This window comes from Procambarus clarkii, chromosome 45 (genome assembly GCF_040958095.1).
Source record: "Procambarus clarkii isolate CNS0578487 chromosome 45, FALCON_Pclarkii_2.0, whole genome shotgun sequence".
Classification (NCBI taxonomy): domain Eukaryota; kingdom Metazoa; phylum Arthropoda; class Malacostraca; order Decapoda; family Cambaridae; genus Procambarus; species Procambarus clarkii.
The window spans coordinates 2,959,244-2,985,743 of record NC_091194.1 but is presented as its reverse complement, the minus strand read 5'-3'; the positions used below and the strand labels follow the sequence as shown (position 1 = coordinate 2,985,743).

Here is a 26,500-nt window from a genome sequence, read left to right as displayed (position 1 = left end):
GGATAAGGGAGTACCTAAGCAATAGGAAGCAGAGAGTTACAGTGAGGGGTGAGACCTCAGATTGGCGTGAAGTCACCATTGGAGTCCCACAGGGCTCTGTACTCGGACCTATCCTGTTTCTGACATACGTAAATGATCTCCCAGAGAGTATAGACTCATTCCTCTCAATGTTTGCTGACGACGCCAAAATTATGAGAAGGATTAAGACAGAGGAGGATGCCACTGTTCCCTATGCCTCTTGTGAGGGGGTGCCAGAGCTAGTAGGCCACACTACCAACTCTGGTTCCTAGTAGGCCATGGAACTCCACGACTGATGGGACCTAATAGTATGATACACTAACAGAGATAGTAGCTTCAGGGAGCCACTGGGGCTCACAAAGAAATTGGTGTTTCATTACACTCACCGCTGGTTTTGCATCTTTTCCCTAGAACAATAATTTCTAAACAGTTTTTCCATAAAGTATCCTTATAGCTCAGTAAATAACTATTAAAATGCATGAAAGAGAATAAACATTTTACAAATTGCAGAGAGAGGGTCCACACTATAATCTACTATAGTATTAACTTCCACTTGTGTGGCATTCCTCATGGCTTTTTGCAGATCTATGCTAATTTTTACAAAATATCATAAATTATTATATTACTACCAGTATTTAATTTGTTCAAAATATTCAAAAGTGTCTGTAGTATAAGATGTACCTAAGAAAGGGATTGAGTATACATCCTTGGAGTGGCTACTATCTGAGCATATCTTGTTAAATAAATTTTTCTTGTTCATTTATTGTTATCAAAGTCTCTCAGTTATTCCATTCTGACTGAATATATATTTTATCTTCAGGAAGGAGAGAGTTCAGGGAATATGGATCAAGTTATCAACAAAGTGAACAAGCTACACGAGATGTATGGCTGCCTTACTCTAGATGATGTTTCTTCACAAAGCCTCAAGTCTCCAGAGGTATGTCTTTTTTAGGTGTTAATTTCTGCTTTCTGAACAGGTTTTAGTGCCAAGGTAGTGGGAAATATATAGATACAGCTAATATATTAATATTTTTGCTAGCTATACTGTATTATTTTATATTTTGTATTACCTCTCCTTGTTAGCTATAGTTGTGTTCAGTAATGGATGCAGTGGTGCCTTACCATACAGTTAAAAGCAAGTCGTGTTCAGTACTGGATACAGAGGTGCTTTACCATACCACTTCACCATACAGTTGCCAGCAAGTTGTGTTCAGTACTGGATGCAGAGGTGCTTTACCATACTACTTCACCCTATAGCAATCACATTTCCTCTGAAACAATTCTTGTCTTTTCATTTTATTTCTTGTTGACTTTTAATTATTTTTGAATTACATCTACAATATAAACACAATTTAGAAAAAATGGTTCAGAAAATTACAGTATTTTCTGTGGGGAAGCCCCTTCGGCTCCCTGGAGCTATAAGACTGATATATGCTATATTAGTCTGGGGCTTCAGTCAATGGAGTCCTGCCTACCAGTGACCAGAGCTGGAACCTGGCCTCCCTCAGAGAGGCGCAGGGAGCAATGGCTTAAGGAGACCCCTTGGTATTTGGGGGTATTTCTTGTCTGCCATCGACTGGGATTAGGTACTCTGAAAGGTAGGCATCTCAAAACAAACCACACATGGTAGGAAATTGCAAAAACCCAAGACCAAACAGAGAAACGGAACTCTCCAAAGGAAAACAAAGGAAACAATCGAAAAAGCAATCGCCCATTGTTGCCACACCGCTTGTCTGTGCAGCCTTCCTCTCCCAGGACCTACGCGCCGGCTTCTCACGTCTCGGTTCATGGCTGAAGCGCTCTGGGGACGGATGTTGACTCTGGCCACAGATTCTTGCTGGATTTTGTGCCCTTGTGGTGTTTCCTGAAGTTTGTGGCACATTGGCCAGGAGTATATAGTGTACTGGGAGCTGCATGCGCTTAAGGCTTCCTTTTCTAAGTCCCCTGTGAGTGCTACCCTTGTGTTCTAAGGTTGCCTTCCCTGGTGTTCTCGGGCTTCACTTCTGTAGGGGTTACTGCTGCTCGGCAGTTGCCCCACCCTTGGAGTCAGCTGGGGTTGAGTGGCCTTGTTTGGCCTTGGGTAGGAAGTGTTGTTGCTGGTTTAGAGCACAAGGTGCTGCTCAGCACGCCTACCAATGTGGCGGCTGTGTTCCCTGTTCCTCCTGCTGAGATTGTGCTTTTGAGGGATTTTTCTTTTCTTTCTGTTTTTGTTTGGAGGTGGTCTGCTGGTTTGACTATTAATCCACCTAAGGTATTGTGGTGGCCTTTCTCTAAGCCCCCGTGCTTATACCTCTCGGGTATAAGCACGGGGGCTATCCAGATATAGTCCTATTACCTCTTGTTAGCATACAAGATGTTGTGTTCAGTATTGTATTTGTAGTATTTGTAATTAGCAGGTCCTGTGGCACAGTGATAAGTCACTTCCCTGGCATTTCACGAGCGCTTTGGCTTGGGTTCGAATCCTGGCCGGGGGAGGATTGACCGAGCGCCAATTCTTAACTGTAGCCTCTGTTCACCCAGAAGTGAATGGGTACCTGGTTGTTAAACAATTCGGCGAGGTCGTATTCCGGGGAAAATTAGGATTAAGGACCTGCCCGAAACGCTACGTGTCCTAGTGGCTTTACACAAATGTAAAACTCTTGTAAAACAAGGGCTCAACCAGCTATGCAGCACTGTTGCCTGGGCTTCCTGTAGGCTGAACCCCCTACAGGCCCTGGAAAACCCTGTTGGGACTTGGCAGACCCATGGATGCATCTTCAAAGTCCCATCTCGCCTTGTGCGAGGTTGAAGATTGTTCGTTGTCCTTGTCTCAGGGTGAAGGTCACCTGTTTTGCCTCAGTCACGCTGGCTGTTGTATCGGTGACACCTATGACCCAGACAGTGTCTGTGTTGCATTGTTGGTTTTGGTTGTTGCAAATGCGCACTAGATTGGTTGCCCGCTCGAATGCCTCGGGGCTGCCCCATTTTGGCTAGGTCGGACTTGGGGGTCTTGGTCACTTCGGTCTTGGTTTAGTTCATGCCACTGGGTCCTTTCCCTGCCGTTGTGGTTCCTCTGCTCCCTCCCCCCCCCCCCTTTCCCTCTGTTCCCTCCCCCCCCCCTTTCCCTCTGTTCCCGGCTCCCTACCGTCTGAGGGTTTCGGAGTTGGGGCGAGGTTTAGTTAGGGATGAGACTCGGGCAGCTCCTGAGATGCCCCATTTGTTGCGGGGACGGAAACCTTTGATCCTGCTCTTCTTGCCGAGATCTCTGGACCTTACCAGCAGGCCCCCTTCTTGTTGCCTTTCCCTTGGACTCTGCCTTGCTTCTAGGGTGGTGGGCCTGAAGGCCGGCTCTGCCCTGGGGCCTCTGTCAGGGGTTCCTGGGCTGTGGGGAAAGCCCGTTCGCAGTTCTGGGGCTGTTTGTCCCTGCTTGGGCTTTGTGCCTTCTGGGCAGGTTTTTTTTGTCCCCCTTTCCATCCGTTTTGGTTTTCCCCAATTTGCTGGCATTATTTTCACTTTTTGTCAGATGATTCTCCTTTTGTTTTGGTGGCCATTTTACTTTTCCGTGGGCACTTCCCCGCCTTGCCACCAGGGCGGTGCTGTGGTTGGTTTACATGTGACTGCTGGGCGTGTGAACTTGCATTTTGGGGGCGTCACTCATTTACAGTCAATCAGGCATTCACCTGTCTGTAGTGTAAGATGTACCTACATCTTATGTAATTCAATGACTTATATCAGTCAATCATATCGGTTGATGACTTATACCAGTCAATCAACTATTCACAGTCAATCAGCCATTAACAGTCAATCAGGCTTTCACAGTCAATCAGCCATTCACAGTCAATCAGCCATTAACAGTCAAACAGGCTTTCACAGTTAATCAGGCTCTCACAGTCGCATCCAGTCAGTTAGTGAACAATAAAATTTTAATATCAGGTGCTCGGGGAGTCTGCCTCCCAATCCATCAGCTGGTAGCAAGGAAGCCCACCGTATTAATACCGTCCAGATATGGCTGGGAGGGGTACAGTTGGAGGTGGAGGGGGGGGGGGCAATGTGGGGTATGAGGAGATGGAGGTAGCAAAAGAGGGTGCAGGATGGGGAGGGTCCAGTGTGTGGGATGGGGGGGTCTTCGGGGGACCGGGAGTGACAAACTCCTGTGTTAGTCCTAGTCGGAAACTCGCCCACTCATGCCACTGCCTGCCTGCCTGCCCACTGCTACCCACCCACCCTCTCTGACCACCCATCCTGCTACTCATCTACCCACCCACTGTCTCTTGACTGCCCTGCTCTGCCACCCACTCTGTGCCCATCCTGCCACCCACCACCATAGTCTACCATCAGCCTCCCACCACCATAGTCTACCATCAGCCTCCCACCACCATAGTCTACCATCAGCCACCCACCTTGTTCTGCTGCCTGCATGCCCACCCACTATGCCCACTCTGCCAACCATCTCATTACTGCCCACCTACACACACTGACACCTACCCGACCACTGCTGCCTGCCTATCCACCCGTCCTGCTACTCGTCCATCCACCCACTCTTATCACCTGCCCACCCACTCGCCCTCCACGTGTTTTTCCCTTACATAATTCTAGAGCTGGTGTTTCTGAAAGATTTTCTTAACACCAGCCTCCCCGTCTCACTCGCCTGCATCCACCCAGTCCCCCCTCCATCTATCCAGTTCCCCCACCATCCATCCATCCAGTTCAATCACCATCCATTTCCCCCACCATCCATCCATCTTGTCCCCTCACCATCCATCCATCCAGTTCAATCACCATCCATTTCCCCGACCATCCATCCATCTTGTTCCCTCACCATCCATCCATCAATCCATCCAGTCACACCACCATCCATCCTGTTGTTTTTCCAAATACAATATTCAAGTGCAATCATCATTAGGCCGGAGACACTGGTAATCTGAAGCATGCCTCGCCCATGCCACCAGGAACCAAGCACTATGTTGACCTACACGTGTATCAACTCGCCAAGTGAGTCAAAGCTTGTATATGGACTCAAATTTTACGAAGAAAGTGAGCTCGTAAACTGAAAAATTCATAAAGAGGGGCATTATTCAACCGAGGTTCCACTGTAGTGAGAAAATCACTGGAACAGAGCCAAGATTGATCCATCATCTAGGTAAAGGCCAGATGTGCACCATACCTCTGAGCCATGTGGTGGTTTGGGTGGCACCTGGTGGTGTGGGTGGGTTTGGGTGTGCACCCGGCATGCACCAAGATGCTGGTTCAATCCCCACTCTGCTCCAGAAATTTTCTCATAGATATATCACACTATTGTGATTTCCTTGTCTAATAACAGTAGTAGCAGTACTTAGGGTGGTCTAAGGAAAACCACATGTGATGATCAAACCACAAATCAGAAGGTGGAGAAACGATGACGTTTCCTTTTAACAATGCCTAGGTGCCTACGTGCCTACCTGAGCCTTCGCTTGATGTATTCACGGACGCGTCATCTCTGGGCTGAGGCTTTGTGACCAGTGCTCACCAGGCCGGCCAGGAGCAGTGGGGTCCATTCTTCTGTCGGGTACACAGCACGGTGAGGGAGTTCGCAGCGATGTAGTTTTCTCTTTGGAAGGTTCGGGTCGCCCGCTGATCGATGATCTGCTTCCATTTGGACTGCTCCCTGGTGGTTCATTGTCTGAACCACCAGGGTTCAGTGCGGTCCTTGGCTGTTTGGTGCGGCTCGCTTTGGGCGACTCGTCTGCCGAGTTCTCTTGGGTTGGCCCTCCTGGTGGTTTACATTCAAGGGTGTCCAATGTTCTGGCGGATGGCCTGTCTTGGTTCGTTCCCCTGTCCACAGAATGGATGGTCGACGTCGACTCCTTCAGTTGGTTCTGCCAGACGTTCGAGCGCCCGGATGTGGACTTTCGCGTTGGCGTGGTCGAGGCACCTTCCGGTGTACGTGGCGCCCTTCCCCGAGTGCAATGCCGTTGTGGTCGATGCCTTTCGGCAGAACTGGTTGAGGTGGGGGTTCCTGTACCTCTTCCCCCCCAGTTCAGCTGTTGGTCCAGGCTCTCTTAGAGACTTACCAGGGGAGAGTAGTCCTCTTGGCCCCATGGTGGTCGGCCCAACCTTGGCTTCAGGTGCTGCTTGCTCATTATTCGAACCTGGAGGTTTCCCACGGCTCCGCCTATTCCAGCAGATCGGTCCAGTCTGTCACGTGGCTGGTTCGATCTTCTCCTCAAGTCTTCGGTTTTGGTCGTTTTGACTCAAGTTTATCACCATATGTATGGTGATCAGGTGGCGTCCTGGATGGTGTCCCACCTGCGGGCTTCATCTCGGTGGCAGTATGAAGTTTCCTGGCGGTCCTTTCATTTCTTTCTCTCGCTTCGTAGGTATTCTTCGCTCTCGGTTAAGGTTGTCTTGTCCTTTCTCTCATGGTTGTTTCAGGACCGTCATCTTATGCCAAATACTGTTGCCTCGTATCGTGCGGCGCTTGCGGAGCCGCCACAGCTTGTTTTCGGTCTTGATGTTACTTGTGTGTGGTTTCGCAAGCTGTCTCCTGTGTTGTTTCACCTCTGGCCTGCTCATGCGCTGCCTGAGCTGTCCTGGTCTATGGATCGGGTACTTTCTTTTCTCTGTTCTCGTCAGTTTGTTGTGGCCCCTTCGGTTATAGATTGCTTTTCCAAGGCTCTTTTTTCTTGTTGGCATTGGCCTCTGAGGGTTGGGTAAGGGAGCTTCATGCTCTAATCCAACGCAGGGGGTTTCTGCTCTTTTGGTCCTCGTGATAGGTTTGTTCGCTTGCAGCCATCTCCTTCTTTTCTGGCAAAAAATGAGACTGCTGCTTTCCAGAGGGGGTCCTTGGGTTGTTGATGCCTGGTTGGTCAGGCCAGGAGTGCATCATGTATTGTGTCCGGTTGTGGCCCTCCGCCGTTATTTGCGCACCACAGCTTCTGTGTCTGGGAATGCATTTTGGGTTGATCCGGTTTCCCTTCTTCCCTGTTCCAGGGTGCGGGTCTCTCAGGTTGTCCACACGGTTATTTGGTCCAGTCAGCCTGCGATCTATCCCAGTGCCCACGGCACTGGGATAGATCGCTCGTTCGTAAGTTTGCTGCTCTTGCTGCCGTCTTTGGCAACATGTCTTGGACTGACATTCTGGCACGGGAATTTTGGCGTTCGAACAGGGTCCTGGCTGCAAGTTACTTAGTTAATGTTTCTGGGCCTTGTAGGGCCTGTGTCGCTTTGGGTTGGCAGTTGCAGCCAGTTGTCTCGGCCTCGCGTTGAGGAGCTAGCAACGACTGCCTCCCAGGTAAGTCCCTCTTGTTTTTGTCTTTTGGTAAGTAGCTCCAGAGAGCTGACAGGGCTTCCCCCAGAAAACCAGCATTGAATGTAATGACACATAATTTTCTGGGTGAGACTTGGAGGCTCCCTGGCAACCCTCCCTCCCTCTGGTTGTCATTTTTCATGTGTTTTTGACATCCAGCCTCAGAACTGGGGTCTTGGGTAGCCGGTGACAGGGGTCTGGGTCTGCCCCTTCCCCCTCCTAGGGAAGGGGGGAGGGAGCTGCACAGACGGTGGCGCGGTGATGGTTGTGACATGCTCGTTTGCTTGCATTTTTTGTTTGGGAAGGTCATTCCAACAGTTCGGCTTTCTGTAGCAGTTTTGTTTAAGCAGATAGGGTTGTTTTGTGGCGCCTGTCTTTCTGGGTGCCTGACCTGGTCGATGGCAGACATAGAATGCTTCCAACCACACGGGTTTCTAAAGGCTATTGCTCCTAGTGCCTCTCTGAGGGGGGCCAGGTTCTGGCTCATGGTCCCTGGTAGGCCTAGATCTCCATTCGCTTTGACTGATGCCATGGTCTAATACATTCATATCAGCCCGGATAGCTCCGGATCTCGCCCAGAAAATGGCGTTTCATTACATTCAACGCTGATTTTGTTTATGATAGAGCCACAGAGATACTACAGGAAAGAGGTGGTTCGGTTGACTGTCTATCTGGACCTAAAAAAGGTGTTTGACAGAGTCCCACACAAGAGGCTGTGCTGGAAACTGGAACATGTTGGAAGGGTGACAGGGAGTCTTCTGATATGGATGAAAATTTTTATAACTGACAGACAGATGAGGGCAGTAATCAGAGACAATGTATCTGACTGGAGGAGTGTTACTAGCGGACTACCACAGGGTTCAGTTCTTGCACCAGTAATGTTCATCTTCTACATAAACTATCTACTAGTAGGAATACAGAATTATATGAACATGTTTGAGGATGATACTAAGATATTGGGGAAGATAGGAGATGCAGACGATTGTCATGCCCTTCAAATTGATCTAGATAAAATAAGTGCTTAGAGCATCAAGTGGTAAATAGAATTCAGTGTGAATAAATGCCATGTTATGGAATGTGGAATCGGAGAAAATAAATTTAAATTATTAGAAAGGAATTAAAGAACTCTAATAAAGGAGGAGACCTGGGGTGGATTTGAATAGTAAACTGTCACTAGTGGAATTCATAAAGAACATTGTGTGAAGAGTGTATGCGTAGCTTTCCAACTTCAGACTTGCTTTTAATTATATGGATGGTGAAATACTAAAGATACTGTTCATGACTTTTGTGAGACTAAAATTGGTATATGCAGCAGTTGTATGGTGCCCATATCTCAAGAAGCACATCAATAAAATGGAAAAGGTGCAAAGGCATGCTACAAAATGGCTTCAGGAACTGAAAAACAAGAATTACGAGGAGAGAGAAGAGGCATTAAACATGCCAAAACTAGAAGATAGTAGAAAAAGAGGTGATATGATCATCACTTGCAAAATACTAAAATGAATTGACCAAATTGACAGAGAGGAATTCCTGAAACCAGCAACTTCAAGAACAAGAAGACACAGATTCAAGCTAAAAGACACAAAGGTACCGAAAAAATATTAGAAAGTTTTCTTTTGCAAACAGATGGTAGATGGAACACACTAAGTGAGAAGGTGGTGGAGGCCAAAACCGTCAGTAGTTTCAAAGCGTTATACAACAAAGAGTACTGGGAAGACTTGATACCACTTGATATCTCATCTTGTAACTAGACGTAGGTGAATACACTTGGGTAATTACAGTATGTGATATCTTGTGCAAAAATTACAAGTGGTGGGTAGCAGGTGGCAAACACAATGAACTACACATGAGTTGTGAATGAGGTTCATATGGCAGAATGACATCGTGTGGTAATAACTGGAACCAGAATGAAGGACTAGGTGTGCATATTGGGTTTGGGTTTGGCATTGGTGATGCCAAAGTGATGCAAATAACTTGGGCACATTTTTGCTATGGACCATAAAGCAGCCTCAGGGGTCTGTTGACAAGGACCCTATGCCCTCTTGCAACGTCCTAGAGATGTTGCAGTTTCTTCTAGCAGCCTTCACAACAGAGATAAAGAAGTTATGCCAAGCCGATACACATCTTGTGTCATTGATAGTTGTTTGATGTTATATAAGCTATGCTGATAGTATTGATGCATTGATGTCTGTTGTGTTTCTATATTTGAGACATCCTTGAGATGTTTCAAATATAGAAAATTTACAAATTTGGAAATGTGCTTACCTCTGACAATTCAGAATTTTAGATTCCACCATAGTGCAGTTTTCTAGATAATGCGGTCATATTTTAATATTAATGCAGTACCTTTATCTAAATTGTTCTCTTAACCATTTTGAGGTGTGGTCTCATATCTTGGACAAACTTGATGGAGAATCTGCTGTGGCAAGTGTTAATCGTATGGCTAAGGCCAGTCTCTTGAACCCATCCTGTGATGCTACCCATGGACTTCCATCTAAGCTGGTTGACTGTTTGACTCGTAGTAGCGTTACATCTGGAAGTGTTACTCCCACACAAGCCTTAATGGCCTTGCATGCATATGAGCACCCAACAAGGTTAGTGTGACTCACTTTTTTGTTATGATCATAATAATAATAATAATATGGTAATAAACTATCTTCTTTTCTGAACTGTTTCACTAGGGTACTCTTGTAGGCAAGGTCCTGCTGTTCTCATGAACATGATTATATACTGAACTAGTCCATGTACAGTTACGGAGGTCAGTTTTTCCGAATCGACACAACAGAATACTCAATCTAACCTGGAATGATCATGCTACTTGGTATAAAAAAGACTGCCTAGGACTATCTTGAGGTTATCTTGAGATGATTTCGGGGCTTAGTGTCCCTGCGGCCTGGTCCTAGACCAGGCTTCCTTTTTGTTACACACCCCCAGGAAGCAGCCTGTAGCAGCTGTCTTAACTCCCAGGTACCTATTTACTGCTGGGTAACAGGGGCATCAGGGTGCAAGAAACTCTGCCCATTTGTTTCCGCCTCCATCGGGGATCCAGCCCGGAGCCTCAGGAGTATGAATCCGAAGCGCTGTCCACTCTTTATTTCTAGACTATTCCCATTTATAACCTACTTGTTAACAGGGTACCCCGAGTCTACTCGCCTCACATTTGTCCTCACTGTTTCCAAATGTACATCATGTTACCAGAGGCTAAAATATGTAAGTTTATTTTATTGTGTTGTGTACTCATATTACCAGTTGATGCTTTTTGTTTACATCTATACATAGTCACTGATGTCCTTGGAATCTATAACCAACTGAGTTTCTGAAGATTTGGGGGACCAGAGATTGGCCCTGGATGCCTTTTAACCAATGTATTGTGCTCCTATTAAATATGAGAGGTCCCCCTGTGCGAAGGAAAAAAAATTTTCTCCAAATTATTTTCTGGGGTGAGCTCCTTGTGGCTCCCTGATGCTACAATGCTGATACAGTGGCAGACTACTAGGTGCTATCAGTCATGGAATTCTTTCAGTACTATTGGGGACCTTGAGCCAGAACCTGGACCCTCTTTAAGGTGCAGAGGTCAGTGGCATTATGATCAAATTGTCAGTGAACTTGAATCTTGTCTTGCCACCAATGGGGAAGCACCACAACATCGAGACAAATTAGAGCACTGCTAGTTATAAGTAAATATTCATGCCTGAAACTCTCCAAAAGAACTTCCCCAACAATGTAAGCAAACAATAAAAAGGGCAGGGAGGAGGGAGGCAGACTGGGTCAGCCGGCTGCTCCACCCTCGGTTCTTGCTGATGGTAGACATTGTGTGTTGCCCTCTCCTTTCCTCTAGCTCCCATGTTCTGCTTCAGCTAAGTGGTGTTTTTTGCCTTTGTGGTTGTTCCAATGCATGTTTGTGCTGTGTAAGTAAGGAGTATAGGGCACTTGGAGCTGCATATGCACAAGACTTTCTTCCCTGTGTGCTCCCTAGCACTGCCCTTTCACTATCTTCCTATGACCTTTCAAGGCTCACTCCCTTAGAGGACTTCCTCACTTATGGTGGCTCTCGTCTTAGGAAAGTCCATTTGTTTTTGGCTTTCGGTCATCCCTGTTGTCAGGTGTGTATTTTTTGGCTGGCAGGGCTCACTGGGGATCACACGACCTAAACAAGGCACGCTGAGGTCAGCCTCTCAGCCTCCAATGAGCTGGATTGGTCTAGTTATACTTGTTCAAGTGTTCATTTTACTCCTCTTGTAAAAAAATAAAAACAGGACCTGTTTTCTACTCAGGGTTTTGGCATAGTGACCCCAGTGCCTGAGATTTCTGTAGGGCTATTCCCTGCAAACTCCTGGAAATCCCCTGCTGGTTTGGTGGTCTATTGGATATTCCTGCTGAACCAACACTCGCCTTGAGCGAGTTCAAGGGTTGTTCATTGTTTGCTGTGTATGGCAATGCTCATACCTTTCTTCCTCCTTGTTGCTGCATGTTGGGTCGGTGACATTTTCGACCCTGAGTCATGTGGGACTTGTTCCTCCACAGTTGCTCGTCTAACGAACCTATGTGATGATGATCGGGATTTTCAGGCAGTGACTGCTTTACACTTGGAGTTTTCACCAGTTTTACAGCGGTCTGGGTTGTGTGTCCTGTTGGATGGTGTTTAGAGTTTTGGAACTGGAAGTGTGTGTCAATTCAACCATGATTCTGTGTGTACCTTCTCTTTCTTTTCCTTTGGGCATGGTGTACCCTCCTCCTTTCCCCAGTGCTTCCATCCCTGATATGTCTGAGTGTTTCGGGGTCGGGGCTCGTCTTTCCAGTCTCTTCGACTCTCGGTTTGGGATAGATCACCAGTGATCATCGCGCTGATTTGGGGTTTTTGTTCTCTTCATCAGGAACATGGTCCTGTGTGGGCATTTGCAGCGATGTGGCATGTGCTGCAATGGATACAAATTCCTACAGGCTCTGTGGTTTGACTCCTTTTGGACTGTTTTCCCAAGGTTTATTGCATTGACCAGGGAAATTTGCTTTGGTTGCTGCATCTTTGGAGCCAGGCTCTACTTGTGGCTCTTCTGGGTTCTTGGGGTTGGCTCTCCATGCTGTTTGTGTCCGGAGAGTCTCCAATGTCGTAGCCAGCAGTCCTTCCCAGTTTCTTCTGTCTCCACGGAATGATCAGTTGATGCCTCCTATTTTGGCTCTGCAAGATGTTTGGTCACCTAGGTTTGGACCTCTTTGCATTGGCTTGGTTCAGCAGTTGATGCCTCCTACTTCCTCTGGCTCTGCAAAGTGTTCGGTTACCTAGGTTTGGACCTCTTTGCATTGGCTTGGTTCCGGCATCTACCTCTTCACGCAGCACCGTTCTCCAGTTGCGAGGCCCTTGACGTAGATGCCTTTTGGCTGGACTGGTCAAGGTGGGGGTTTCTGTACCACTTTCCTCTAGTCTAGCTGTTGCTCCAGATCCTGATGCAGTTGGAGTTCTTCAAGGGAAAGGTGATCCTTCTGGCACCTTGGTTCTAGTGGTCCTTGCTTGGTGTCTGAACCCAGTTGTTTTCTGCAGCTCCACCTTTCCAGAGGGTCAGTCCGGCGACGTACCTTGCTGGTTCAGGGAGCCTCCAGGGCTCACCCAGAAAATGGCGTTTCATTACATTCAGCACTGGTTTTTTAAATGCATTTTCATTGCTTCCTAATTGTTTTTCGGGAGGGGGGGGGGGGGGGGGAGACCTATCGGCTCCCCAGAACTATTCAGGCTGATACGTATATACTGTATTAGCTTTCTGGCATCAGTCAATATGCATGAAGTTCTTGCCTACCGGGAACCACTAGCCAGAACCTGGACCCCTCAGAGAGGCACGAGGAGCAATGGTCTATAGAAACACCTGTGAGGTTGGAAGCATTCTGTGTCTGCCATTGACCAGGTCTGGCACCCAGAAAGGTAGGCACCCCAAACCAAACCCCTATTCTGGTGAAAAAATTCCTACCGAAAGCCAAACGAGTGGACAGAATTCCCCAAATGAAAACTAACAACTAGCATGACGTCATCACGTTGCCGCGCCGCGTCTGCGCAACCCCCCCCCCCCCCCCAGACCCTCGTGCCAGCAATACATCCTTCAGTTCTTGGCTGATGTGGTACTGGCAGGTCGCATGCCTCTGGCTCTGGATTTAGTTTGTTTCTGTGCCTTGTGGTGTGGCCTGTCTCTACAGGTGATGTGCGAGTCAGGAGTAATATTCTTCGGTACTCGGGCTGCATGCGCCTAGGGTTTCCTTCCCTAGGTGCCATGTAAGTACTGCCCTTGGGACTTGGGGCCACCTTCCACAAGTCACCTTGGGATCTACCTCCACTGTCTTTTACTGCTCGGTACTTGGCCGCCCTTGGAGTGAGCTGGGGTTTTTATTTGCCTCTGGGTAGGAGGTAGTTTTCGTCACTGGCAAGGGCGCAGGATACAGCACTGCTAGTCATTACCTCATAGCGGCTGGCTCCGTCTGGGCACGTTGTCCTCTTGCAGGATTTTCTTTTTCTGTTTTTGTTGCCTGGTGGTGGTCTGCCTCTTGGTTGGTAGTGCCCTATTGTTATTTGGTGGTTCTCCACTAGGCCTCCGCTAGTGTACACGTACCAGGGGTGCAGCTTGTATTGGGGCATCGAAGAGCTGTACCCTTCCTGGCCTTCCCTTAGCGTGTTGTGAAGGTTAACCCTTTAACTGCGCAACGCGCCGAACAATCCATATAACACAATGCAACTTTTCATTCAAAGCAACTGGTACACACAGATTTTTGCTTTCATTCTCTTCGATCTGTGTGCTTGCAAACAATGCACACACATACACGTTTTGCAAGTTTTCCAGAATTTGGTATGTAACCAATCTTTTGAAGTGCAAGGGCATAATTTGCAAGCCAGTCTGTTGGGAGCTGCTTAGGGCATTGTTGGTGCATAAACCTTCATCACAACACTTCCTTCCTGAACAAACTTCATGAGTAATTGAGGCTTTGAGAAATATTAAAATTACATATTTGTGGTGTCTTGCCTGATTTCATCAAATACAAATACCAGTATATGGGACGTGGGAGTAATACCAACATCTGTATCATCAAATGTTGGCATTTCTGGTACAAACTTATCACAAACTTCCCACACGAGTACAACTATGCTCCTTATATTGGTGCCAAAACCACTGGTGCCACCAGCACAGATGCCAGCACCACGGCTATGTTTTCTTTTAATAAAACTCTGTTGGCCAGGATAAACGGGACTGCTGAGATCCAATAATGGGGACCCATCTCAGCAAAATAGTTTCTGGGAGCCACTAAAGCAGTACTAGAAAGATCTTTCAGGGAGTCACTGGGGGTTTACCAGAAAAAGGAACATCATTACATTCAGTGATTGTTTTTCATAATATTGTTTTGTATTGTATGATAGTCCTGTCATGAGAATCATGTTACATTACTCATTTGGCTGCAGTTGAAATATATAATTTTGTTTACTTTGTTGTCACTAGTTTTCTTTCCTTATAATGTACTGTACATAATTTTTTATTGGTCAATTTTATATGTATAATAATTCTCAAATATTTTCCTAGATATATTGGTGATACGTCTTGTAAGTTTTATGAGAGGAAGCCAAGCAGAGGAGGGGCAAGTAAATCTCCCAAACTTCCTCTCAAGACTCTCTGCAAGAAAAACACCAAAGTCAACCCCCAGGTTGTTGATGCTCTCCATTCTGTGATCACTGCAAGTGCTAAGGTTGGTGCTAGTTTTTAATCCTGTGGTTTATATTATTCTCTTATTTCTGTAGGGAGCCCCTACGGCTCCCTGGAGCTATCGGGCTAATGTGTTTTATATTAGACTGGGACACTAGCTATAGAGTTCCACCTACCAGGGACCACGAGCCAGAACCTGGCCCCTTCAAAGAGGTTTCAGGGAGCAATGGCCCTGGAAAACCCCCCCTGGAGTTGGTGGTTTTCCTTATCTGCCATTGACTGGGGTTAGGCACCCAGAAAGGTTGGCATAACAAAACAAACCCCACATGGTATGAAACATAACAACGAAAATAGAAAAAAGAGGTAGAACTCCCTCCAATCCCAAGGAAACAAGCAAATGTCACACCACTGCCGTGCCGCTTGACCGCGCAGCCCTCCCCTCCCCTCCCCACCCCGAGAGGGGGATGGGGGATCCCCGGACCTCCGACGCTGGCTACTCAGTCCTTCAGTTTGCAAGCTATTGTCAACTGGGACAGATGACTCTGACCTCAAATTCCTTATTGGTGTTTGCCTTCGTGGTACTCTCTGCTCTGTGTTATTGTTGTGTGTGGTGTCCAGGAGTTACTCATCAGTACCGGGGGCTGCATGCACTTAGGGGCTTCCTTCCCTAAGCATCCTGCGAGTACTGCCCTTACGTGTTAGGGTTCTCTTCCTGGAGACGTTCGGGAACCATTTCCGTGGAGGTTCTTTCTGCTCGGCATTTACCTCGCCCTTGGAGCCAGCTGGGGTTTTGTAGCCCTTGTTTGTCCTTTGGTAGGAAGTGGTATCGTGCTGGTTGGGGCATCAAGGTGTTGAGCAGCCTGCCACCTATGCGGTGACCAGTTCTTGTTGCCTCTGGGGACGTTGTGCTTTTATGGAGTTTTTCTTTTCTTTTGTTTTCATTTGCCTGGTGAAGGTCTGCCTAGTGTGGCTATAGTCCCACTGATAATATTTAGGTGGCCCTCTGCTAGCCCCCCTGTCGTTTGCAGGGGTTTCAGTGTTGTACTCCTCCCCTTGTTAGCTTTGGGTTTTAACCGGTCAGCAACACCTTGCCAGGGCTTCCTGTAGTAGACACTCTACGGGCCCTGGAAGACCCTGTCAGAGCTCTGTGGACCAATGGATGCGTCTTCCTGGTTCCAGCCTGCCTTCACCATTTTTATGGTGATCAGGTGACTTCGTTGGTGTCCCACCTGAGAGCTTCTTCTCAGCGATGTGTGAAGTTTCCTGGCATTCTTTCCGCCATTTTCTCTTCTTAGGTTGTCTTCTATTTCTGATTGGGTTTCTTGTTCTTTCTGTCTTGGCTTTTTCAGGACCGTCATTTGATGCCTAAGACTCTCGCCTCGTATTGTGCACAAGCTGGAGTCGCTCCAGCTTGCGTTTAGAGTGGATGTCCCTTCTGCTCCGTTCCGTACGTTTTCTTGTGCTTTGTTTCACCTCCGGCCTGCTCGTCGCTGCCTGAGCCGTCCTGGTCCTTGGTCAGGGTGCTCTCGTATCTTTCCTCTCCTCGGTTTATGGTGGCCCCTTCGGTTCAAGATTAATTTTTCAGGGCCCTGTTTTTGTTGGCATTGGCCTCTGGGGGTCGAGTCAGGGACCTTCCTGCTCTCCACCGGCACATGGGTTTCTGCTCTTTTGGTACTGGTGGTAGGTTTGTACATTTGCAGCCTTCTCCGTCTTTTCTGGTGAAGACCGAGACGGCTGCTTTCCAGAGGGGTCCTTGGGTTATTGATGCTTGGTTGATTCGGCCAGGGTTGCATCGTGTGTTGTGTCCGGTTGCGGCTCTTCACCATTACCTGCGTGCCACGGTTGTGGTGGCTGGGGATGCGCTTTGGGTTGATCCAGTTTCCCTCGTTCCCTGTTACAGGGCTCGGGTCACTCAGGTCGTCCGCAGGGCTCTTCAGTCTAGCCAACCTGCAGTCTATCCTCATGCCCATGCCGTTCATCTGTTCACAGCTTTGGCTGTTGTGTTTGGTACCATGTCTTGGGCTCATATTTGAGCGCGGGGATTTTGAGGTTGCACAGGGTCCTGGCCGCCCGTTATTTTGCGAGCGTGTCTGCTCCTGGGCGTTCTTGTGTTGCTTTGAGTCGCAGGTTGCAGCCTGTTGTCTCAACTTCGCTTTGCAGAGTTTGTGGCGGCTGTCTCCCGGTTCAGCCCTTTCTTTTCCATATCTTTGGGTATGTAGCTCCAGGGAGCCGTAGGGGCTCCCCTCAGAAAACCAGTGTTGAATGTAATGAAATGCCATTTTTTGGGTGAGCCCTGGAGGCTCCCTGGCAACCCTCCCTCCTACCGGTCAGCAGTTTTTTCTCGTTGGTTGAAGCTTCCCTTCCAAACTGGAGTGCTTGCAGCCGGCGCGGTGAGGTCCGGGGCCCACCTCCTCCTCACGGGGAGGGGAAGGGGGAGGGCTGCATAGACGAGTGGCGTGGCAGTAGTGTGTTACGTTTGCTTGTTTCCTTGGGATTGTAGGGAGTTCTACCTCTCTGTTCGGTTTTTGTTGTAAGTTTCTTACCGTGTGGGGTTTGTTTTGTTATGCCTACCTTTCTGGGTGCCTAACACTGTTTGTTGGCAGATAAGGAAAACCCCCTAGCACAGTGGGGTTTTCCCAGGGCCATTACTCCCTGAAACCTCTCTGAAGGGGCCAGGTTCTGGCTCATGGTTCCTGGTAGGTCTGAACTCTATAGCTAATGTCCTGGTCTAATATAACATACATGAGCCCGATAAGTGAGCCTCCGGTGAGCCCCGGAGGCTCCTTGGAGCCTCCGGGGCTCGCCCAGAAAATGGGGTTTTATTACATTCAATGCTGGTTTTTTTGAAAGGCTCAAGAGAGTTAAGTCCTCTATTTTCATGGTACTCGCCAGAAAAAATCTGAATATTATGGGTTACATTACATTAGACACTACATTAGATAATTTTGAAAGTGAAGCACATGCATATCTTACTTCAGTTTTAAGATAATATTTTGGTTTATTCATGACTGCATGCAGTAAAGCATTTGACTTATAAATACCCCTGAGGTTTTTATATTTTTTAGTTTAAACAACTTCCTATGGTTTCTTTTCTTAGAATGTTGAGAAGACATCCCGTAAACTTGGTATATGTGTTGATGTACGAGGATCCATGAGCACAAGTCATGTGTGGACAGGCAATCCTGAAGGGAAAGGAGAGGTGAGTAAATTGGTATGCATGGATATGCATGTTTTAGTATAATTTTAAGATACTGTATATTCAAGTGGGGTCATTACTGTAAAGGAAAATTCAGTAGATCTAGTATGTTTTAATATGTTCTAGCTCGTGTTTTTTTTTGTTTTACGTTTTCCTGCTATATGGTTACTTTATGGTATTGTTCTCTTTTTCCGAGATGGTCTTTTGCTTGATGAATGATCCAGTATTGTGTTTCATACTTTCTGGAGGGATTCCCCCTGGTGGCTCCCTGAAGCTATTTTACTTTCATTTATTTTACTTTTATTTTAATTTCAGCCAAGGAAGTTCTGTTTAACTTACTGGGGACCAGAGCCAGAACCTGGCCCCATCACAGAGATGCAGGGAGTGAGTGACAATTTACCACCCCACTGAATAAAGTTTCCAGAAAGTCAGTAAAGTGTTACAGAAAACAAAGCCTCGAAACTGACAAACAACTTTGCGAATGATTTACATAGAACAAGGGATTTACTCAAACTAGTTAAAAATTTGTTAGTACCGAATGCTACCACCAGGCAGCCTGGCCCCAGTCCTCGGCCAGCTCTACTGGTCAGTTCTGTTGCTAATGAAATAGTTATTAGTTCTTCCTGTAGTGTTCCAGTCCATCAGTCGAAGGCAAGCCCTGTCACTTAACTTTAAGTGCTGGCCATCCTATGACTTTGTTTGTCCTGCAGGGGCAATTTGCTTGTATTGTTCCTTGATTTTAATGTTAACTTTAAGTGTGTGTGTGTTTGTTTTGGCTCATTGTGTGGGCTTGGCTCATATTGGGTGTTTTGGCCTGCTTGCGTGTAGGGTTTTCTTCATTAGGTGTCCATTAATGCTGCCCTTGCTCAGAGTTTTCTTCTCCGGTGTGTTTGGGAGAAGCCTGGCCTCTGGGGTGGAGTCTCTCACCTTGGGCTATTTATGAGTCTTTGATTCCTCTATTTGAGCGCTTGGCTGTAAGCATTCTTTTGTTTGTGCTGGGGTGCACTGGGAGTTTGTATGCTTGTTTTTATGGCATGCTGCATTTGCCATGTTAGCCTGACTGTAGGGTCATGTTTTGTTGTTGGACTGTGTAGGGTCATGCTTTGTTGTTGGACTTTGTTGTGAGACAATAAGATACATCTCAAAAGGATAGAGTAGCTTAGGCTACTTCTATCCTTTACTACTTCAGGTCATCAAGGGGCTCACAAATTCAGTAAGTACAAATCCACAAATCACAGTTAAAAAAATCACATTTTACATTTCACATTAAAATAGTAAACATTGCATTTCAGTGTTACACTTTTGGGGCAAAGTGCTTGTAGCTCTTAAGTATTCTATCATACCATTATTACACATCCAAACAATTTGATGTTGTACACTACTGATGTCCTTATTTCTATAGTTATAAAGATGTTTACACTCTAATATATCATAATGACCATACATAGGGTCATGTTGTTGTACTGTTTAGGATCATGTATTGTTGATGCACTATTTAGGGTCATGTATTGTTGAATTGTTTAGGGTCATGTATTGTTGCACTGTTTAGGGTCATGATGTTGGACTGTTTATGGTTATATATTGTTGTTGAATTGTTAAAGGTCGTGTTATTTAAATGTTTAGAATTTTGTTTTGTTATTGAACTATTTAGTGTTATGTATTGTTGTTGTTCCCTGGTTGTTGTAATTTGTATATGTATTGGTGTAGGAGATGGAATACCATATTCTGTTCTAATATGATCAGTCCTCATTAATTGCATCACTCGTTTTTATAATACTTTTCCATTCATGCTGGACATGTAGTTTGTGATAATGGTGATCATATGTTCACATGGTTATTGTGTTCTTGATTAGTACCCCTAGTGTTTTCCAATTCTATATTAGTAATTTAATTGTAATTAAATGTATGAAATTCTTGACTAATTAAAAACAATCCAAACTAAAATTTTTATATTGCTACAAAGGTGACAGGTCACGAGGGAGCAGCAGTGACAGTGCTGACACTGACATCGGGAGGGACCAGCCCAGCAGCCACCACTCTGGCATTCACAGAGAACACCTTAGCAGAAATTAAGCTCTCGGAAGGCATCACTCTTCTGCAGCTAATTAACACATTTAAAGAGGTTAGCTCTTATTAGTTTTACTTAGTGTAGACCAGTCATCTCAAGTGCTTACTTTACATGCTTGGATGAGATCAGTCATTACAGGGCCTTCCTGCACCTGCTTGGCCGAGACTCATTTCAGGTCCTTACTACACTTGCTTGGCTGGTGCAGGAAGAACCTATAGGTGGAGGAAAACCACAAAACCTCTTGTGGTTGCCCATGCTTTTGGGTGCCCAGTCCTTTGCTTCTTTGTGTCAGTGTGGTCTTGGCCCCCCACCCCACCCCACCTCGCCCCACCCCACCTTTTGCTTGGTTCCATTAACCGTTGCAGGGCTCTTGTGTAGGTCCTGGACACCTGACAGCTGAGTGAACAGCGCTTCAGATTCGTAGTCCTGAGGTTCCGGGTTTGATCCCCGGTGAAAGCGGAGACATATGGGCAAAATGATTCTTTCACCTTGATGCCCCTGTTACCTAGCAGTAAATAGGTACCTGGGAGTTAGACAGCTGCTATGGGCTGCTTCCTGGGGGGTGTGTGTAACAAAAAGGAGGCCTGGTCCAGGACCGGGCCGCGGGGACGTTAGGGCCCCGAAATCATCTCGAGATAACCTCTCAAAATAGGTGCGTTCAGCTAGTCTGGCTGGGGGAAGGGGGGCAGATCCTGTACCGTTTCCTCTGGGCCAGCTCTGACTTCTGTTCCTGGTTGGATTGGAGTCTGCCTCAAGAGTGTGTTCCCAGCTCCTTGGTGGCCAGCTCGGCCTTGATTTAGGGTCTCAATTCCAAACTCGAGCATTTTCTGTGGCTCTGCCTCTCGATGGGTTGGGCCAGTGTTGGTCTTCACTGACTTGTTCTTCTCCGCACTTCACATCTGGTCTTTGACATGTTCTTGCTTCTGCTGCATTAAGATGGCTTGGTTTAGGGTCTCCAGCTGTCTCTTGCAATGACTGTGGGCTTTATGGCATTAGTTCTGAGAGGAGCCCCGTCAGCTCCCTGAAGCTTTTATACTGATTAAGTGCCATTTTACTTGGAGTCACCAGTTGTCGAGTTCTTTTTGCCTACCGGAGACCACGAGCCAGAACCTGGTTCCCTGAGAGAGGCGCAGGTTCCGTCTCAGGTTTGGACTTGGCTGGGCCTTGTGTGGATTTGCGGACTGTATTTGTCTCTCTCCCTCCTGTGGTGTTGCTCCAGTTGTGGTCCCGCTTTCAGCTGTTTTTGAGGAGGACCCGGGTCACTTGGCGGTTGCTCAAGCAGTTGTTCAGGAGCCTGAAATTTGCCATGCTGGTTTACCCGCTGGGCAGGGTTTGCTTTGGAGGCTGTTCTGGTATCTTTGGGGCAGCCCCTTTCGCCTCTCTTGTGACCTTCTGGGTTTGCATCCCGGTGTTTTTACATCGGTTGCCGAGTCACCGGCTTCCTCTTCGGGTTTTTCGGGGTTCGGTGCCATGGCACTTTCCCCTTCCTGCGCTTGTTTGTTTGTGAACACCTTGTCTCTTGGTTGGGGGCTTTGTGACCAGTACTCACCAGGCCATGCCATGTTCGTAGGGCTCCGTCCTTTCATCAGGCTCACAGCACAATGCGGGAAAAAGCATTACCCTAGTCATGCAGGCACATTAAGGGACAGTTCTTACCCCGGGGTAAGGACTGTGCCATGGGGTACAGAGCTTTTCACTGTGCTTCGACGTGATCTAATTTGATTGACTATTACTCTGCATTCTGTTTGATAGAAAATTGTAGATCTCATCTTCAATTTTCTCAAAAGAGAAAATCTCATTTTGTGGGCTATCACTCCATGGTCACACTTACCAAATACCCTGCTTGATGGGGTTCTGGGAGTTCTTCTACTCCCCAAGCCCGGCCCGAGGCCAGGCTCGACTTGTGAGAGTTTGGTCCACCAGGCTGTTGCTTGGAGCGGCCCGCAGGCCCACATACCCACCACAGCCCGGCTGATCCGGAACTTCTCTTAGAAAACAGTCTAGTTTTCTCTTGAAGATGTCCACGGTTGTTCCGGCAATATTTCTTATAGTAGCTGGGATGACGTTGAACAACCACGGACCTCTGATGTTTATACAGTGTTCTCTGATTGTGCCCATGGCACCTCTGTTCTTCACTGGTTCAATCTTGTATTTTCTTTCATATCGTTCACTCCAGTACGTTGTTATTTTACTGTATAGATTTGGGACCTGGCCCTCCAGTATTTTCCACGTGTATATTATTTGGTATCTCTCTCGTCTCCTTTCTAGAGAGTACATTTGGAGAGCTTTGAGACGATCCCAATAATTTAGGAGTTTTATCTCGTCTATGCATGCCGTATATGTTCTCTGTATTCCCTCTATTTCAGCAAACCCTTGCAAAGTCTGTGTATTTACAGGTGCTTACTGCATCTGCTTGGAGGAGACCAATCATTACAGGTGCTTACTGCACCTGCTTGGATGAGACCAATCATTATAGGTCCTGCAGATGAATTGTGACCGATCATCTCAACTAACTACAAAACTGATGATTATAAACTGTAACACTAAACATAATTGATGATTATAACCTGTAACACTTACAATTTTTCAGACAGTAATTGGTGAAGTGAATATTGATGCAGCACTAAAATGGGCAAAGGAGAATGCAGCAGAAACAATTGTGGTGCTCACCCACAAGTTTGAGCAGCATGCTATTTATGGTGCCGCGCAGAGTCTACAACAGTTTAATGAGACCAGCAACACACACATCAGGTAATAAGAGTAAGCAATAGCCATACTAGGTAGTGAGATGAGCAACACATGCTGCACTAGGTATGAGACGAACACCTCATATGTCACATAATGAGACAAGCTACACGTACTAGGCAATGAGACAAGCTACACGTACTAGGCAATGAGACAAGCTACACGTACTAGGCAATGAGACAAGCTACACGTACTAGGCAATGAGACAAGCTACACGTACTAGGCAATGAGACAAGCTACACGTACTAGGCAATGAGACAAGCTACACGTACTAGGCAATGAGACAAGCTACACGTACTAGGCAATGAGACAAGCTACACGTACTAGGCAATGAGACAAGCTACACATGAGGTACACATACCTCATGTTGAACAACCATGGACCTCTGATGTTTATACATTGTTCTCTGATTGTGCTTATGGCACTCCTGCTCTTCACTGGTTCTATTCTGCATTTTCTTCCATATCGTTCACTCCAGTATGTTGTTATTTTACTGTGTAGATTTGGGACCTGGCCCTCCAGTATTTTCCATGTGTATATTATTTGATATCTCTCTCGTCTCCTTTCTAGTGAGTACATTTGGAGAGCTTCGAGACAATCCCAATAATTTAGGGGCTTTATCGCGTCTATGTACTCTGTACTCCTTCTATTTCAGCAGTCTCTCCTGCTCTGAAGGGGGAAGTGAGTACTGAGCAGTACTCAGGACAGGACAGCACAACTAATTTGTAGAGTACAACTATTGTGATGGGATCCCTGGATTTGAAAGTTCTCGTAATCCATCCTATAATTTGTCTGGCTGACGCAATATTTGCTTGGTTATGCTTCCTGAACATTAGGTCGTCAGACATCATTATTCTCAAATCCTTTACATGCTGTTTTCCTACTATGGGCAGATGTGATTGTGTTTTGTACCATGTACAGTGGCACCTCGACAGAGCTTTTAACTGCACTTGGACTTGATTTTATATGGTTGACTCTTACTCATTGTGTTCTGTTCGACAGAAAACTGAGTATCCAGTGTCTTTCTTACCAGTTATTCCCATTGACCTCATTTTGTGTGCTATCACTACATTGTCACATTTATCGAATGCCTTTGCAAAATCCGTGTATACCACATCTGCATTCTGTTTTTCTTCTCATGACTCAGTGATTTTGTCATAGCGTCCAAGTGGCAATGAGAGGCATGATCTTCCCGCTCTAAATCCATGTTGGCCAGGTTGTGGAGGTCATCGGTTTCCATGAAACTTGTGACCTTACTCCTGATCACTCTCTCAAATACTTTTATTAGGTGGGACGTTAGTGCAACTGGTCTATAATACTTTGCCAATGCTTTGCTCTCTCCCTAGTGTAGAGGGGCTGTCTGCTGATTTAAGTGCATCTGGTATTTTCCCCCATGTCCATGGGCTCTTCCTCCACATTATACTGAGTGCCTGCGCTACTGGCACTTTGCATTTCTTTATAAATATTGAATTCAATGAGTCTGGCCCCCGAGGCCGAGTGCATAGGCACATTGTCAATTTCCCTTTCAAAATCTGCCATGCTTGTGTTGGCATTGGTTATATTTACAGAAGTTTGGATATTACGTATAAAGAAGTTGGGATCTTCCACTTTCATGCTGTTTATTGGCGACCAATAAGAGCATCAGAGTTATGGGGGCGTTAGGTAACGGGGCTCTCTTTCAGCTGGGCATCCAGCTGGGGTGAGGCTTCTCTTGATGCTATGCCCAAGATTACCATCCGAGTGCCGGCGGGGGAGTGGTTCAAATAGCCTCGGCTATCACTTCCTTATGTCCGGTCGTGATGGTCAAGCGGATTAAGGCGTCCCTGTACATACCAGTTGCGTTGCTCCTGGCAGTATGGGTTCGAGTCACTTCTGGGGTGTGAGTTTTCAGTCGCATATAGTCCTGGGGACCATTCAGGCTTGTTTGCATATATTTATATATATATATATATATATATTTATATATATTTATATATATATATATATATATATTTATATATATATATATATATATATATATATATATATATATATATATATATATATATATTTATATATATATATTTATATATATATATATATATATATATATATATATATATATATATATATATATATATATATATATATATATATATATATATATATATATATATATATATATATATATATATATATATATATATATATATGCGAACAAGCCTGAATGGACCCCAGGACAATATGCAACTGAAAACTCACACCCCAGAAGTGACTCGAACCCATACTCCCAGGAGCAAACGCAACTGGTATGTACAAGACGCCTTAATCCACTTGACCATCACGACCGGACAAAATGAGGTGATAGCCGAGGCTATTTGAACCACCCCACCGCCGGCACTCGGATAGTAGTCTTGGGCATAGCATTTTACCAAATCACCTCATTCTTTGGGGCACATGTGAGGAACACAAATGCGAACAAGCCTGAATGGACCCCAGGACAATATGCAACTGAAAACTCACACCCCAGAAGTGACTCGAACCCATACTCCCAGGAGCAAACGCAACTGGTATGTACAAGACGCCTTAATCCACTTGACCATCACGACCGGACAAAATGAGGTGATAGCCGAGGCTATTTGAACCACCCCACCGCCGGCACTCGGATAGTAGTCTTGGGCATAGCATTTTACCAAATCGCCTCATTCTTTGGGGCACACGTGAGAAACACAAATGCGAACAAGCCTGAATGGACCCCAGGACAATATGCAACTGAAAACTCCATTCAGGCTTGTTCGCATTTGTGTTCCTCACGTGTGCCCCAAAGAATGAGGTGATTTGGTAAAATGCTATGCCCAAGACTACTATCCGAGTGCCGGCGGTGGGGTGGTTCAAATAGCCTCGGCTATCACCTCATTTTGTCCGGTCGTGATGGTCAAGTGGATTAAGGCGTCTTGTACATACCAGTTGCGTTTGCTCCTGGGAGTATGGGTTCGAGTCACATCTGGGGTGTGAGTTTTCAGTTATATATATATATATATTTATATATATATATATATATATTTATATATATATATATATATATATATATTTATATATATATATATATATATATATATATATACATATATATACATATATATATATATATATATATATATATATATATATATATATATATATTTATATGCAAACAAGCCTGAATGGTCCCCAGGACTATATACAACTGAAAACTCACACCCCAGAAGTGACTCGAACCCATACTCCCACAACTGGTATGTACAGGGACGCCTTAATCCGCTTGACCATCACGACCGGACAAAAGGAAGTGATTTGTGTTCCTCACGTGTGCCCCAAAGAATGAGGTGATTTGATAAAATGCTATGCCCAAGATTACCATCCGAGTGCCGGCGGGGAAGTGGTTCATATAGCCTCGGCTATCACTTCCTTATGTCCGGTCGTGATGGTCAAGCGGATTAAGGCGTCCCTGTACATACCAGTTGTGGGAGTATGGGTTCGAGTCACTTCTGGGGTGTGAGTTTTCAGATATATTTATATAT

The 26,500-nt window shown here is 46.0% G+C and overlaps 1 protein-coding gene across 4 annotated transcripts in view; it reads left to right on the top strand.

The window, feature by feature from the left end:
• The window catches only part of LOC123770000 (RNA-binding protein RO60), a 59,064-nt gene that overhangs the window by 23,005 nt on the left and 9,559 nt on the right, over positions 1-26,500 (top strand). For all 4 annotated transcript variants that reach the window (XM_069301162.1, XM_069301161.1, XM_069301159.1 and 1 more), the window contains exons 7-12: positions 839-955; positions 9,662-9,876; positions 14,833-14,995; positions 18,050-18,151; positions 20,112-20,270; positions 22,807-22,967. In XM_069301162.1, the coding sequence (XP_069157263.1) occupies positions 839-955; positions 9,662-9,876; positions 14,833-14,995; positions 18,050-18,151; positions 20,112-20,270; positions 22,807-22,967 (917 nt within the window). The remainder of the gene's footprint in view (positions 1-838; positions 956-9,661; positions 9,877-14,832; positions 14,996-18,049; positions 18,152-20,111; positions 20,271-22,806; positions 22,968-26,500) is intronic.